Here is a 16,828-nt window from a genome sequence, read left to right on the forward strand (position 1 = left end):
CTGAAGTGAACAGTCATTGCAGGTAGCAAAAGTAGAACCACGGCAGAAATATCCAATGGAAAAGCCCTCAGACATTGGTGGGACAGGTACGTATAATTTCAGGCCATGGGCTAAACTATAGTCCACCATCAGCAATGGATGATGAAGCTTCAATGCCAGAAAAACCATGAAATAAACATTGGCCAAGGAACCTGAACAGCAGCCAACAAGCAGTATGTCAACTTTTGTCTTTTTCAAAATGTCACGAAGATGTTGAAAATTGACCTAGGACTGATTTTCACTTTTTCCCCCTATTTCCTCAATTGTGATACACCAATCTTCAAGTACCAGGGCCTCCACTTATCTTGAAGTTCCCAGTTCTTCACAGAGAGGTGGTCTGACACCTCGTTCTTTCTCATTCACAAAGAGAGGTCCCCCCAGCAGTGGGATCAACCTTTTGAAACCATCTATATGGTTATGATCCCTGGTATCACACCTTGCAGCCATTCATCCTGGTGGATCCTAGTTCGCGAGTAACTAACAAACAGAAATTGGAATTTGAGGTGATACTCAATAACATTAAAAGAGAAGAGTTTTGCAGATTGCTTGTGTTCAATTAACTGGTTTAAATATAATTTTTTATTTCTGCTTCTCTGTGACATCATATTAATCATCGCGTGCATTTTTTCCATTTGTTCTTTACATCATTCTTCTTCCACTCAGAAATTTTATGAATGTGAATTTAATTATATTGATCTATTGTCATATTCAAATATCTTAAATATCAGTTAAAAAACAAGTGACAAAATAATCTATTTACACTGACTGTGCAATAATGTCAAAAATGTATTTTTTTTGTTACAAGAAGTGCATTTTTTTGTTTTTTTATGTAATCATAGTACAATCATTTAAAACATAGCCTAAATTCCTACATTGCTATGGACAAAAAAACACAGATGAAGATTCAAATGAACGAAGGAATTATAAATAAAACAAAACCCAAGCAAAATGAGGAATGGAAATAATGAATGCAATAACATGGATAAAAAAGAATGATAAAATGAAGCACATTAAACTGAAATTAATATGTAAAAATTAATTAAAATCACATGAACAAAAAAAGATAGAAAGAAAAATGAGAGCAAATGAAGAAGTTAATAAGATGATTAAAATTATGTGATAAAGGAACAGAAATAGAAAATTATGTTTAAACCAATTAATTGAATAAAAGTAATGATCAAAGTAATTTCGATAAAAATTAAAAAAGGCCTCACCCCATCAATTATATCACACAACCAGTCAATATAATACTACTTTTTTAATGCTATTCAGTGTCACACAAAATTCTGATTTTTTTAATTGGCAATAACTCGCAAACAAGGTCCCACCCTGGTAAATGGCTAGAAGGTGTAATGTGATAGCTGAGATCTTAACCTAAATCACTTTTTATATGGTTTCAAAAGGTCAAACCCATCACTGGGGGATCTCTCCCTGTCAGATTCGTTTGACAACACTAGAAATGTCTAACAGGTGTCATTCAACAGCGCATTTTTGCCATTCGTTTCCAAACAATACTCCACTTTATCAGTAGGCTGTACTATTTTGTTTTGTGGCCATTAGCAGTATACTATTGTACTGCAGCACAGTGATTTCAGTGCATACAAGGACTGTATACATGTACCAGCAAACAAATAGAACATTAATTATGTGACTTTATTTTTTCAAGGTGTTGATTAAAACTTTATCACTAGCCATTATAGTTAAGAGACCTGTAATCAAAACCTCTTATTACTATTAGCTTAATATTAGCTTTTCTAATTTTTTTTCGTGTTATCCTGCACATTTAAACACAGGCTTTGTCTTAGGCAGGAGCACAACACTAACTGTGGCAATAAATAGTTTTGCTTTGCTGGATGAAAGGAATCAACATCAATTTGAATATTTGTCCATGATAAGATTTCCTCGGAGATTAAATCAATTGTACAAACATTCATTACTAATGTGCATCTTCATGTTTCCATAGTACAATGACTGCAGCGACAAATTCAGCTTCTTCTAATATTTCAACTGTATATTCTTCAGCCATCTTCAGAGTGAGTCAAAAGACTGGTGCACCAGCACTTGCTCTGTCCTTTTAATCTCACAGACAACATCACTGTCCATGGCGCTGCAGATACACAAGCACCAGGGATGTCGATAGGTGGCAAAGAACTACAATAGCCATGAATTAGATTTGTGGCTATGTAATTGATCCATAATGGAATACCTTTGTAAGTTCATTACAGAAAGCACCAGCTTCCATGACTTATCCAAGTTGAAATTGCTCTCTCTATTAATTAAATTCATTGTCAAGAGATTTCCAGTTGCATTTTTCACCACCAATTCCTAAAAGATAAAGTAGGGGGGAAAATTTGACCTTCTCATGCAGTATCATGGCCACTATTGATACAGTGCTCTGCCACAGCTGATTTATTGGGCTACAAGAGCCGGGTGTGCCTGGGGTGTTCCGTACATCTTTCATGGACTGCCAAACCATCTGTCCAGTGTAGAAAGGCCACAATCACAGGAGGTCTTACAACACCCAATAAATCGACTGTTGCAGGGCACTGTATTGATACTGGTCACTATGTTGCATAAAAATATTGAAATTTAGCATCTTCTTCATCTTTTAGGGAGTCAGTGGTGAAAGACACAATTTAAATTCACTTGGCAACAGATTTAATTAATAGACATAGCAGCTTCAGCTTGGATAAGTCATGAAATCCGGTGCTTTCTGTAATAAAGTTACAAAGATGTTACAACAGTGCACCTCACTGTGATGTATTGATACACCAGTGTGGATCAACTGCACAGCCACAGATTTAATACATGCATATCGTACTTCTTGCTGCCAATCAACATCTTAAGCAGTTGTGTATCTGTAGTTGCATATGGAGTGACACGATGCACGAATTTAAAAGGATGGAGCAAGTGCTGGAGTGCCAGTCTTCTGGCTGAATGAAAATTGCTGAACAATATATACCTGAATATTAGAAGAAGAAGCTGAATTTATGAGGCTACACACCAGAAAATTAATAGAGCAGTCACTGCACCAGGAAAACATGAAGGTGCATGTCAAATACCTCTGCACAGAGGAGATGATTTTAAATATTCAATGACTGATAACCTAAGACCCTTGAGAGCAAGGTTACCGACCTCTTTAAGCTTTTTATTAAGGTGCTATGACCATTTTATGAAATCAACTTGCACGAGTGAGATTTTAAGAAAAGCTGGTTCTGTGAGTGTTAAGGAGTGGCTCCTATTTATACCTCAAAAACTGGACCTAGTTTCTAAACAACTTTATTGTCTGCACCTGAAGATATCTGTGGAGTTACCCTACGACTGGACAGATGGTACAACATGGGCTGGAACAGATTAGGTTTCTGAGGTGGCCACGCCACGAAGACTGCAAAATTTACTGAAGCTGTCTGACCACACTCTATGGATTAAGCAAACAAAATAAGACATGAAATTTGCCGAGTTGTTATGAAGGCTCACCCACAAAGATGTAATATATCTGTCTGAGAGGGCTGCACTATGTAAGCTTACCGATAGCACATACTGCAAGAGTAGTAAAGGCCCCACTAACTAACTGGCAAGGAAGACTGCTTTGCTTCTGAATGCCTCTCCCTCTCTGCCAGAAGTTCTGCAAAGACTGAAAGAAAGTGATGTGGTTCCTCTGAGACTTTATGGACTTCCAAGATCCATAAAGAAAGATATTCCTATGTGTTCAATAGTGAGTAACATTGGCTCTCAAAACTATGACTGTACCAGGCACTTGGTGTTATCATTAAGGTCTCTTGTGGGAAAATTGTGCTCACCACATAAGCAACTCTCCGGACTATGGCGAACTAAAATCACTGAAACTGAACAATTCTGATCTATTAGTCAGCTTCAATGCGGTGTCATTGTTCAGAAAGGTTCCAGTTTCCGAATACTTATCATTTATTGGCAGTCATTTATTGGCAGAAGTTTTGATAAAAAATTTCAGATTTGTTCAAACATGTTATGACAACAACATAATTTTTATTTAATAACAAATCATTTGAACAGACCGATTGTATCGCCATGAGTAGTCCCTTATCACCCCTTGTATCTGTGAAAGACTGTGAGGAAAAGATGCTGGAATCTTCTTTTAAAGCTCACAGTATTCTGGAGATAAGTTGACAACACATTTGTAGTATGGCCCATCGTGAACACAAATTACAAAATGTTTAAGCCACCTAAATTCCATATATAGACAAATCCATTTCACAACAGAAATTGAGAAAGGAGTGATGCCTTCCATTTTTTGATGTTATTGTTCAGTGCAAAAATGATGACACTTTTGGACATGCAGTATATCCTAAACTGACACATACAGATTTATATTTACGTGCAAGTAACTGCCATCATCCTTCCCAGACGATGAATGTACTCATAACTTGGTTCACAGATTTAATTCATGCATGCTGCACTTCTTTGCTGCCAATCAATGTCTCCATTCTTGTGTATCTGTGGTTGCATGTGCAACGGCGCAGTCTGTGAGTTTCAAGGGATGGAGTGAGTGTTGGACTTACGCACTCTGAAGATGGCCAAATGATATGCAGCTGAAATATTAGAAGAATAAGCTGAATTTATGCATATGCACACCTAAAATTTAACTGAGCACTGATTATCAACTTTGAAGAATGTTTTCTTATTTTTGTCAAAGTTTTATTACTGAGAAACTATTTAAATGGGAAAAAAATCATACGCTGCAACAATTTGTGCTTTGGAGGACACTAACAGATTTAATGCTGGCTGATTAAAGAAGAGAATTAAGTGCAGATTATATTATTCTAAACACGTCTAACTGACAGACTACCAACTAATCAAGCAGGTTGTTGTGATGAATGCCAACGCATTTAGCAATGAAGCACCTGCTGCAGATGTTTTTGTGGACCAATCTTGTGCCCAACTGTTGATTCTTTTGTCCATCCCAAATCCTGGGGGCTCCAACAATCCAATCCAGCAATTCAAGCAACTTTACAATGATGCTTGCTTTGTCAACAAGAACATCATCAGACTGAGGTGGAAAATGTAGTATTCGAAACTACTACTACACCTTAGGAGTCATGATATTGTCTAAAATGTTTCATACATGTGTGCATTCATTTTTACATCAAACAAAACTAACAGTCCAAGACAAAACCAAGAAATTGAGCCTATAGCATCAATCCACTTTCACAAAATTTCACTTTCCCTATAACACACAAAGGCTTTCAATGTTTCGCTAGACATCTGCTGAGCCTGCACATTTTCCTTCAAGTGTCATGTAATTCACTATAACTTGTGACTCATAAAAACCTTTTTTACATTTTTTCACAATCAATGAAGCAACTAATTGTACTGCTCTACATGACACCACACACTTGTTCTTGTTCCTGGGACTCTAGAAAGCAGCAGAACTAAATACTGAACTCTGTTCTTGACTCTTTACTGATTTTTCTGTCTTTGCCTTTTGTATAAGAGCTACAAAAAAAGTTCTCTGAAAAAATGAAGTAGTTTAAGGCATATTTCATTCAGAGAAACTGAAGCCATCTAACAAATTTTTATGTCTAAAGCCTAGTTTACACGACGACACTAGGTTGCAGGCAACTGCGCTAACAACCACTGGGCATGCGTGCCGCACATTTGCGCAACTTGTTGGTGAAACTAAACACTTTCGGCGTGTTCCAACTTTGTCGACACTAGTTGCACGAGTTTTGAAGTTGTGTGTGTTCGTAGAGTGTAGACAAACTGAAATACGAAGTGGGGAACGGAGGAAAATGTTCGCTTTTTGGATATCTATGCTTTACATAGGTGTTTTTGGGATTTCAGTGATGCTGATTTAAAAAAATAAGCAACATATTGCTGCTGCTGAGACCATCATGTGTGATCATAGCATAGATGGTTTGACAATATCTGAGCTGCAGGGCAAAATTTATTGAGTTAGGAGCACATATACAACTGAATTAAGAAAAATACAAGCAGGTGTAATTCTAACTGTGGCAGTGCTCTCATCTACAAGACTACAATCCCATCGTTCAAGTTGACCAACTCTTTGTTAAGGAATATTGTTGAAAGGAGGGAAGGCTATACAAATTCAAGAAGCTGCGTTCTTTATTCAATATTCATCTATTTAAAACGTCGCTGCAGTGCTCCCCATTCACACATGTTAAAATTTTGAAATATTACCACTGTAGAGATCTGTCTTCAAGAGAGTAGCTTGCAAATCATTCTCTTCTTAATGCAACCTGCTTCAAATAATTATTGTTGCTAATGTTAATAATTATTACGGTTAATGTTAATAATTATTGGTGTTAATGAAATAGCGTCATCATCAACTAAAACCGTATCTTATAGCATGCCGAGTGTTCTCGATTGTATTGCACGTAATATGATATATAATTTCAGTTCCGGCGACAGTGCTTCACGCATTACAGTACCTTTATTCCTTATCGCATAATTAACTCTATTTAGAAGAAACTTGAGCAGTTCTGGTGACATTCTAAGATAATTAAAAGGACTTCTGAGATCTTCCATTATAAATTATTTCAGCAAGGATACTGAGCAACTGAGCTGATGTCTTTTCTTCATTCAGTCACAAATCTAAACAAATTTCTTATTTTTTTCCTTACGCATTGATTCCATGCAACAAAGTTTAACTCCATCACATATCATGCGATGTGCAGCTACCAGAACTTTCATTTCAGACACGACTCAGGGACTCACAAAACGACGAAACTCAAATATACACTGGTTTCGTCGTGTCTACAGTCAAACATGAAACCATTTGCTTGCAACTCATTCCACGCAACGAGTGGCACAACTCAATGTCCTCGTGTAAACTAGGCTTAAAGAAATAAAGATGCCTTTCAAATTTTGAATGTATTAGGACAATCATAATACTATCAAGTAAAATTTGTTATGCTGATCTGATGTGAAAACAAATATATTATGTTCAGTGAAACGTCACAAACACAGGTATACCACAACAGATTTATTGCACAGCTGTAATCTGTGCACACAAAATATTTGAAAATGTTGTATCTCACGTATCATTAACAACATTTTATCTTCTATTTCAGGCAACAGTTTGAGAAATAATGAAAAGTATGAAACTAGTCACTAACAGAAATATTATTTGCAACTCTACCAGAAACTTTAATTAATAAATTACAATGACAACAGTTCTGAAGACATCAAATGTAAGAGCAAGCCCATTTCCAGAAGTTGTCACAAACATTGGTAGTGCTATTAAGAAATCAATATAGCTTAACTCAGTGTCTAAGAGATTCACTCCATAACTTTACTAGCTCATCCTCATTAATGGGCATCACACTGGACACTATCACCCTTATTTATCAGATCATTATTCTTTTTATTGCATAATACCAATTTAAAAACAATGTGGCATAATGGCCTGGTGAACATCTTTTGCCTGGACGCCATTTCAGCAACTTGTGTCGCTAACCTACCCCAGTAACCCTACTGGGGAAATGGGACCCAAAGTTGAAAGTGCAAGCCAAATCACAGCTTGTTTCTCGTGGATCTTCACATCACTGAGAGGTAAAGGCTAGGCTAAAGATACACTGAAACATTCCGTGGTCTGATCACGAGTCAATGACATGAGCTTTTGGATGTCTAACATACAAACTTTACCACTAGGCCACTGGATTGAACATAATACCAATGAAATTTTAATACAGCAACAACTCAAAATCATTAAATATGTCAATTATTATGAAGCACATATGTAACATCCACTCACCTCGACAATAACCCCACATATACACAGTTGAATTCTGCGTCATGGCAGCAGAAATTTGTGAATAGTGCGATGCCGCAATATCAACAATCCTGTGGAAAAATTTGAGCCAATTAATCCCACAAAAACAAAATTTACAGAATATCACCTGTTAAAAGTTACACCACAGATGTTAGCACAAACAAATGGGAAATTAAATGGTGAATATGAGTTGAGGCCTGGCCAGAACGAAATTTAATTATAAAAGAAAAATATCATGTTAAATACAGATGGAAAACAGTTCAACTAACTGCCAAAGCGTGGAACTCTCTTTATATAAAATTTCTTTATTAAATCTGTTGCACTAATTTCTGACATTAGCAACTCACCGACAGTAACTGCAATTGCTCAACTAGAGTACTTAATTAAAACAAATCTCAAATATTGTGATTTAACACAACCATCTTTGCTCTATCTGAGTACAAAACTTTGTAGCGATGGTTGCAATCCATGTGCGAGGGCCAGTCATAGTAGTGTTTCCCATTTTATCCCCCCTTCATTAAGTTGGTGATGTGACATTCGGTGCACTTTTGTGTACCATTTTCTACAGCCCAGTCCAGTAATAGTGTCCTACATCAATAGATGGCACCACTGTGTAAGTTTAGAAACCTGCCATCACCAACATACGTATATGAGGAGCATTCTGTGACTGAATTCTTGACTGCATGAGGTAAGACATCCTATAACATTCGTGAAAGGCAGAGGAAGATGTATTGAGATGCTATGGTGGATGTCAGCACCATTAGATGTTGAGTTTGTTGCTGTAATGAGGATGAAGTGCAGACATGGTTGGCAGATGAAATACAGAGTGGCTGGCCAGTAACTATAGTGACTTCACACAACTTCTAGTGTGTCTCCCAAATCATCCATTATGACTGCTGGGTAACAACAGATAGGCAGTGTGGTGGCCATAATTGAAAAACTGTGCTAATGCAAGATCTGAGCATGCTGGGAATCAAAAATGTTGACTGACCAGAATAAAGAGGCAAGGAAAACAATTGCATCCACCCTGTAGCAGCACTTCAATTCGGCTCACTCAAAGTGCCTCATCAGAAGCATGACGTTGAAGATGTGAGATGATATTGGTGTAGGTTCCAAGGAATAGAAAACACATGCAAAGCAGTTATAGCATAACTATCATAACAGAAATGCTAATATATCACTATAGAAAATTCTGGAAGGAAAATTAATGTAGTATACAGAAGAATTATAGCACTCAAAAAGATAAAAAACAGGTTTATGCAGACAAGAAACAATGTTGCTACACAGAATGAAAGAACACATTGAAAGGCTGTGCAGAGGAAAAAATTGCAAAAGTGTTTAAATCTGCATAGAAGCACAAAGTACACACTTGAAAATGGGTAGGGGGAGGAGGGAATATGGGAGGGGCATGAGGAATTTGGCAGTTTCATTGTGAAACAAAACACATACACAATATGACACAATTCAGAGGTTTCAGAGATTAAAACTGGTTTGTAGGAAGTTGTTGTCTTTAAGGTGTCCTAGAGTTCGATCAGAATATCCACACACTGATAATGGCATGGCCTTCAGATATAACTTACAGACAAAATAAATAAAAATCAGACATTAGGAAAATATAATAATAATAATACCTTGAAAGGTAAAGTGGACAAAAACATGCTATAAATCTGCTCAAATATGGGAAATATAAAATGGCTGGCTTTTAGAGTCAGCCAAAATACCAAATACTTAAGTATGTGTTCCTTCCAAAGATTTCAGATAAGAGTTGGTAGTCTGACGCAACTTTGATAATACACTTGTTAGGTAAAACAGAGCGCACATCACTAGCCAAGCAATGGGCTGTTCTTTCATTAGCAAATGTGGTGCAGTCTTTTAATTTTGTACTCATCAACTAGCCAGGGACTAAAAGCACTCCAAACCAGTGGTTCTTGTTTCTGGATAAAGAAAGAGTGAGCCAGACTGCCACATTTGGAGGCAAGTTATAAGCATCTCGCCTCACTCCCATGGCCAGAAGGAGTTACACAAGCACCAGGTGGCAAGTGATTCTGACCACGACTTCTTAGCCTCACTTCCTACTATTCTTCCTCGATATGGCACATGACATTGTGCTCCAACAAGTACACTGAATGTAGTGGAGAATCACACTGTGTGAGTCCCCTTGTTGCTATGCCTTCCAGTTCATTGCCCCGAATTCACCTTCTTCACTTGAGAGATTAGGGTGATGAGGATGTCTTGTGCGTAAACGAATGATTTCTCTGCTGGGAACATGCACTTAACAAGAATTCAAGCAGATAAGAAATTTCTTATCCCAAATCTATCTCAATTGCTCTTGAGCATTCAAGACTGCATGTCCATCTGCTTCTTACTGAAGTACTTGTTTTGTAATCTGATACTGAGGACAGAATCAGGACATACCAAACAGCATCCAAGACTGTTCCCCCACTTACACTCATCAGTACATATTGGAATCAAATTATGGCACTGACATACTCTTCCTAGCGCAATATACTATGTCTAAATAATTCTGGGACTCGTTAGCACCCATGGTGGTTGATGATACTACCCTGTAAGAACAGTAACATTTCCCACTTTATACGTCATAAGCTCTAGCTTTCCATGCAATTCAATTTGCTTTGTACCTTATAGTTAGGTTTCAAAATCTATCAGCATGCCAATAACTTCATATTACACAAGAATCTATTCATTTAATGCACTAAGTGCTGTTGCCACTCTATGAACCATTGTTACTCATAAGACACTGCACAGTCTGGCAGTTGGGGTTGGTTCTGTGTTGATACCAGCAGTCAGCCTAATACCCAGATGGTGGATGGTGGTGGTGATCCTTACCTTGTTGATACATCAGCCATCTGTTCTCAACCCACAATGACATAGAAAATCTATAAAATGTGAACTACACACTATGTTTGTTCCCCATGACTTTTGGCTAAGGAATTCCTCCCAATGGTCTCCCATACTCTGGTAAACTTCATGGTAATATTAATGGTACCCAGGAACACAAGTCACAATTTCATATTGCTCTCCTCAATAATTTGGCAACATTTAACTTTGCTGCCAAAAATGATGCAAAGTTCTCTACAATTACTTGATTTTTGAACCTGCCATATTCATAATATAATCCAACCATTCCTTCAAATTTCACACAGTTCAATCACAGTCAGCTGACTGTGCAGCACACAATATTGAACACCCACTTCAGTTGTTTCTTTTCAAGCACTGCTAGGTTTATCTAGACTGTGAAGTGGCCACTGGAGTAAGACCAAACTTCCCACAAAGCAGCATCAGCAAAGATGGCAAAGCATATTGAGAAATAAGTTGTGGGAAACATCCCTGCAGCAGTACTGAAATACTTGCTTTGCCCCCCGTTCGTGTTGTTGTGATTGCAAGTATCACTATAGTTCAGGCCCGGTGCATATTGTGATGGAGTCCCACAACATGTCGCACACATGAAAACAGTACAAAAGGTGAGAAAGATGTGAGAAATACATGATGACATTATTGAGAGCCTGTATGTCTACAGTTTCCTTAGATGGTATGTACAGTGAATGTATGGTCACCCTACAAGGCACCTGTGCTACAACTATATTAGCAAGTTCGCAGTGAGTGGCAGGGTATGCAAGAACAAGGCTTCATCATTTGTGGCCCTCTCCGTCATCCTTTCCGTGCAAGCTGTAACCACTCTGCACAGGGTGTTACACACTTTTAGATGAATCTCTCTCAATCCCAAGAACAGAATTTCCTGAGGTAAGTCTTTATCCTTCCATAAGAATCTTCTGCACTCACTCATGTTCCATTGTAGGGTGGGAGCCATTTTAATGATGATAGCTCTCCATCTACCCCTTTTCCTTCCCATTAAACTACAGAAGTTGCAATGAATAGTTGTCCAGTTTTGGGGCAAACATTTTCTCTTGTGCACACGCAAGGTTCCATATGGTCGAGAGCAACATTCCGATCAGACAAATTCTGCACATCTTATGGCTTGGCGCATATTTCTTTGGTCTTGTTATGAGTGTATGGACTTGGGTTTTTTAATAGTGACGGCACTTACTACTCTGTCCTGTGTTGCTTTTGTAGATGTTGTGATGATACACAGTATAGGGTAAACTATTCAGCTACTTGTATACTCACAAGTACATGTATTTGTACTACTTCATATTGCCAAATTCATGTTGCTGCATTTATCTTCACAACTCTTTTTGCAGTGATTCGAAAATTTCTGTGTAAATTCTAGAACCACTCAGCCTTCTACCATCTCGAACACACAGTATTCTGGATTGAGTGTGGGATGGTGGAATCCTACCTACTGCGCATCACATTTGTGTGTGCAGGTTTAAAATCAGTTGCAGGAAGAAAGTAGATGTGGCGGTCAGATGGCACTGACAAGTAACTGTCAGACAATCGATAGATGTTTTAGTGAGTGTATAAGGAAGAACTATGGAGTTAATGTGCAGCTCTGTGCTCATTGTGTCATTGACTATTGTTATTAAAACAAAAACAGTTGAGAAAGTACTCTTGCAGACTCTTGATGCAACCTCGTTAGAGGCAAGACTCATTTTGTGGTTCATGCTAAGAAAGGTCATGGTATTCAAGCCAACTTTCTTTTAACTGTAACTCAATTTGTTTCTAATGTCCGATTGTACAAGAGACTTGCAGGAAGTTACATATTCATGTGGAAAGTAAGAATTTTATTGTGTACGGAGGACAAATACATAGTTAATTGATGAAAAGTAAAGTCTGTATGTCTACTTATGAAATAAGTAGAAAGAGTCTAAAAATTCCTTTGCCTAGCGTCATTCGATGGAGAAGAAGTCAAGAGGGTTTCCAGCAGCTGGCTATCCAGTAAAAAGGAGCGGCTGCAAATTCCAAGTAAGTTGTCTCCTAAAGAAGTGAAAGGTGGTTTGGGGGAATAAGCCGATATAACCCAGATTCACACTCACACTTTAAGTCCTCAGAACGTTAAGAGATTCTCCAGGGCTGAAGCAAAAGTCACAATAAATAATAGAGGCTGTTCCTTATGATTATACTTTCCCTCTGTATAAGATATTAACTTCATTGCTTTCAGTTCATGCGTATTGTCTTCAAAGACAACTCTGCAGTATGTACTACACACTGGATAGTTAACTAAGCAATTTACACAAGTTCAGAGCATGGCATTCTGAGCTAGTGTGCAGCAATTACAAAATCTCCACAAAACCATTATAACCCAAAGTGGTGTAGCCACACTTTTGGCACCTGAATCAATGCACTTGCTTCAAAATGAATGCTGCAGCCATTAAGTGGATAAAGCAAGCCTTTAGATATTCAAGAACAACCAGCATGTAAAATGTAACAATTTTAATTATGTTTTGGGAAATACACACTATTTCTGTTTCCTAATATTTCTATAAGTTTGCTACAATTTCTATAAGGTTTCTGTACATGACAACATGCTAGCTGAAGTTGAATATGCTGTTAACTAAGCAGTAACTGGGTACTGACAATCATTTTCCTTTTCAACAGGTTGTTGCCTTAATGGAAACACAAGTTTCTTCAAGCAATGTCTCTTTATGTAACTTCTTTATTGATTGTATTATCCCAGTGAAGCCTTCCAGTCCATTTCTATGTAGAAGGAGGACACTATTTCAAATGTTATTGCCTTGCATTTTATTAGAATCAATATATTTTTATATGTGATCTGTGGTCTGTTCCTATTCTTCTTTTATTTTTCTCAGGAAAACAAGTCATATGTTTGGCTCAAATGGATGAATATGCTGACTGATGATTCAACTGAACCACTGGGAATGTTACTGTTTGCAATTGTACACTCCATAAATTTCTCATGAGCAGCTGGGAAAAATAAAGACTGATCGACACAAAGCTCAGTTTCTCTGAGCAAGTCTAATACTACTTGAGTGGAGCAGTTCTGCAACACACAACATTCCTTCACCATGCTCACCAACAATATGTGAAGCACGCCTAGGACTTACAGCTGGTGCACTCATGATGTTGACTAGCTCCCACATAATCTGTGAGTGCTCCAGATCCATCTCCAGCTGAAACTGAGGTCACTGATGTGAATGCAATTTACAGGCCTGAGTCATTACGTGAAATGACACTGACATAGCAAGCACTATCCTCACTCCTCCCCCTCATTCAGCACTGAAAGTATTCAAGGAGGAATTCTTACCAACAATTAGGTAGCAGAGAGAAAAACTAAGTGAAATGTGGATATATTAGTGTCATCTATCACTCAAGAAAAAGCACTTCACAACATAGCACAGAATCCAATGTTTCTGAAGCAAGTAAATGAGATTCAGAGAAAGAGATTAATCTGCAGTATTTGTAAACACCAAGGAGCTACAATAAAAAAAATAAACCTAAAAGATAAGTATGACAGTACTATAAGAAGGGTAGATTGCTACTCACTTTTAGAGGAGATACTGAGTCACAGACAGGCACAACAAAAACCCTACTATACATTTAGGCTTTTGGCCAAAATACCTTCTTCTAAAGTAGAAAGCACAGACACATTCACACAAGTACCACTCACACACTCACATGACCTCTGTCTCTGACTGCTGAGGCTCTGTGGTCATAGACATAGTCATGTGTGTGAATGTGTATGTGCCTTCTACTTTAGAAGAAGGGGTTTTGGAAAGAGCTTAAATGTATAGCAGGCATCTTGTGGTGTTGCAGTTCTTCTTATGTCCGTGCTTGCTATGAAAATAGGATGAGGAATTCCACCTTATGCAGGCCACCTTTTCAATTTCATTTTACCCAGACATGTTTCAGCACTTTTGTGATATCTTCAGTGGGTTATTTTATTTTCTTCCCACAGGTGGGGTGTACAAAAAAGGAGAAGGAGGAATTCGAAGATGACATGCAAAAGCAGCTAAGTGGAGGTAATCAGATTATAATAGGGGACCTCAATGCACATGTTGGCACAGACAGGAAAGGGTTCGAGGAGATAATGGGACCAGAGGGCTGGGGGAACCGAAATAGAGAAGGAAAATTGTTGCTGGAATTCTGCAAGAGGAATGGGCTGGCGATCGCAAATTCCTGGTACAAGAAGAGAAGTAGCCACAAAATAACTTGGTACAGTGGAGACTGGTCCCAAACTTCAGTAGTAGACTATGTACTAGTGGATAGGCAGATGATGAGCAGCCTCACAGATGTTAAGGTCATTCCATCTGAGGCCTTAGACAGTGACCACCGGCTGTTGGTAGCCACCCTGAGAGAGAAAAAAGATAGGAGGGCAACAGATATACAGGAGAAAAGGTTGAAGACATGGATGCTGAAAGAGGATGAACGGAGGACCCAGTACCAGACACTGATCAGGAAGAAGCTGCCAAAGGAAGATCAGAGAACAGTGGAAGAAGAATGGGGAGATTTTAAGAGGGCTCTAGTTGAGGCAGCTGAGACTGTGTGCGGAAGAACTAGCACAAAGAGGAGAAGTAAGGAAACCCCATGGTGGAACAACATATGTAAAGAGGCAGTACTTCGAAAGAACAAAGCCTTCAGAGAATGGTTCCAGACCCGAACAGAGGAAGCTAGGGTAAAATATAAGGAAAGCAAGAAAGCGGCACAGACCATAGTAAGGGCGGAGAAGAAGAAGTGGATGGAAAAATGGACAAGAATGTTAGAAGAGGACAGTGAAGGGAACAAAAAAGTACTTTACACCATGGTAAGAAATAAGAGGAACGACAGAAGCGAGTGCCTGAGGATCATGGATAATAATGGAAGAGTTGTGGAGGAAATGCATGAGCTCAAAAAGATTTGGAAGGAGTACTTTGAAGATCTGTTGAATGCCGCCAAGCGGGTAACTAACAGCGATGGAGAGCCTAAGGCAGCAGACGATTATAATAGTGGGGAAATTGATGATCTAACTTGGAATGAAGTGGAAGAAGCCATAAAGAGGATGAAAGGGGGCAAGGCACCAGGTTGGGACGAAGTAACAGTGGATATGATACGAGCAGCAGGAGTAGTAGGAACCCAGTGGCTATACAGAGTGCTGAGGGTGGTGTGGAAGGAGAACAGAATTCCTGAGGATTGGATGACAGGAATTATAGTCCCGATCTTCAAGAAAGGGGATAAAAGGAGATGTGAGAACTACAGAGGAATCACCCTGCTATGCCACTGTGGAAAAATCTATGAAAAGATCCTGGAGAAGAGAATAAGAAGCAGTATTGAAAGTAGACTGCATGAGGAGCAGTACGGTTTCAGACCGGGAAGATCAACAACGGACCTCATATTTGCGGTAAGGCAACTGCAGGAAAGGCACTATGAGTACGGGAAGGACTTAATCATGGCCTTTTTAGATATTGAGAAGGCGTATGACAGTATCTGTAGGGACAAGCTCTGGGATGTGCTGAACGCAAAAGGGATAGATGAAGAGATAACACGAAAAGTCAGAAAAATGTATGAGGGAAGTGAGAGTTGTGTGAAAGTGGGGAGGGAACGTACTGCATGGTTCAAGCTGGAAAATGGGCTGCGACAGGGAAGTGCACTTTCGCCCTTATTGTTTATTATTGTTATGGATAAAATCCTACAGCAAGTATCAGATGCAATTGGAGATCATAAAATGAAAGCAGTGCTTTTTGCCGATGACCTGATGTTATGGGGAAATTGCGAGAAGGAGGTGCAAGAGCAGTTAGATGTATGGGAGGCAACGGCAGCACAATATGGAATGCATTTCTCTGCAAAGAAAAGTGAAATAATTGTCACAACAAGGAAGAAAAATAGGCCAAATGTGGATATAACTTGTGGAGGGGAAAAACTACAAGTGGTAGATAACTTCAAGTACCTGGGAAGCATGATTGAAAGTAAGGGGGGAAACGCAATGGAAATAAATGAAAGGTGTAGAAAAGCAGGGCAGTTCTACAAATGCATTAGGGGGCTTATTTGGAGCAAGGAGGTGCCACAGAAATCCAAGGGAATTATATACCGAACCTACTTTGTCCCCATATTGACATACGGAAGTGAGACATGGGTAATGCACAAAAGCGACAAAAGTAGAATACA

At 38.6% G+C, this 16,828-nt stretch overlaps 1 protein-coding gene across 4 annotated transcripts in view; it reads right to left on the bottom strand.

Moving 5' to 3' along the window:
• Positions 1-16,828, bottom strand: part of LOC126236668 (RCC1 and BTB domain-containing protein 1-like) — a 216,933-nt gene that overhangs the window by 119,386 nt on the left and 80,719 nt on the right. For all 4 annotated transcript variants that reach the window (XR_007544969.1, XR_007544970.1, XM_049946149.1 and 1 more), the window contains exon 7: positions 7,793-7,881. Coding sequence is in view for 2 of the 4 variants with exons in the window: in XM_049946149.1 (XP_049802106.1) it covers positions 7,793-7,881 (89 nt within the window). In the remaining 2 variants the exon portion in view is untranslated. The remainder of the gene's footprint in view (positions 1-7,792; positions 7,882-16,828) is intronic.

The sequence above is a fragment of the Schistocerca nitens genome, chromosome 2 (assembly GCF_023898315.1).
Source record: "Schistocerca nitens isolate TAMUIC-IGC-003100 chromosome 2, iqSchNite1.1, whole genome shotgun sequence".
NCBI lineage: Eukaryota > Metazoa > Arthropoda > Insecta > Orthoptera > Acrididae > Schistocerca > Schistocerca nitens.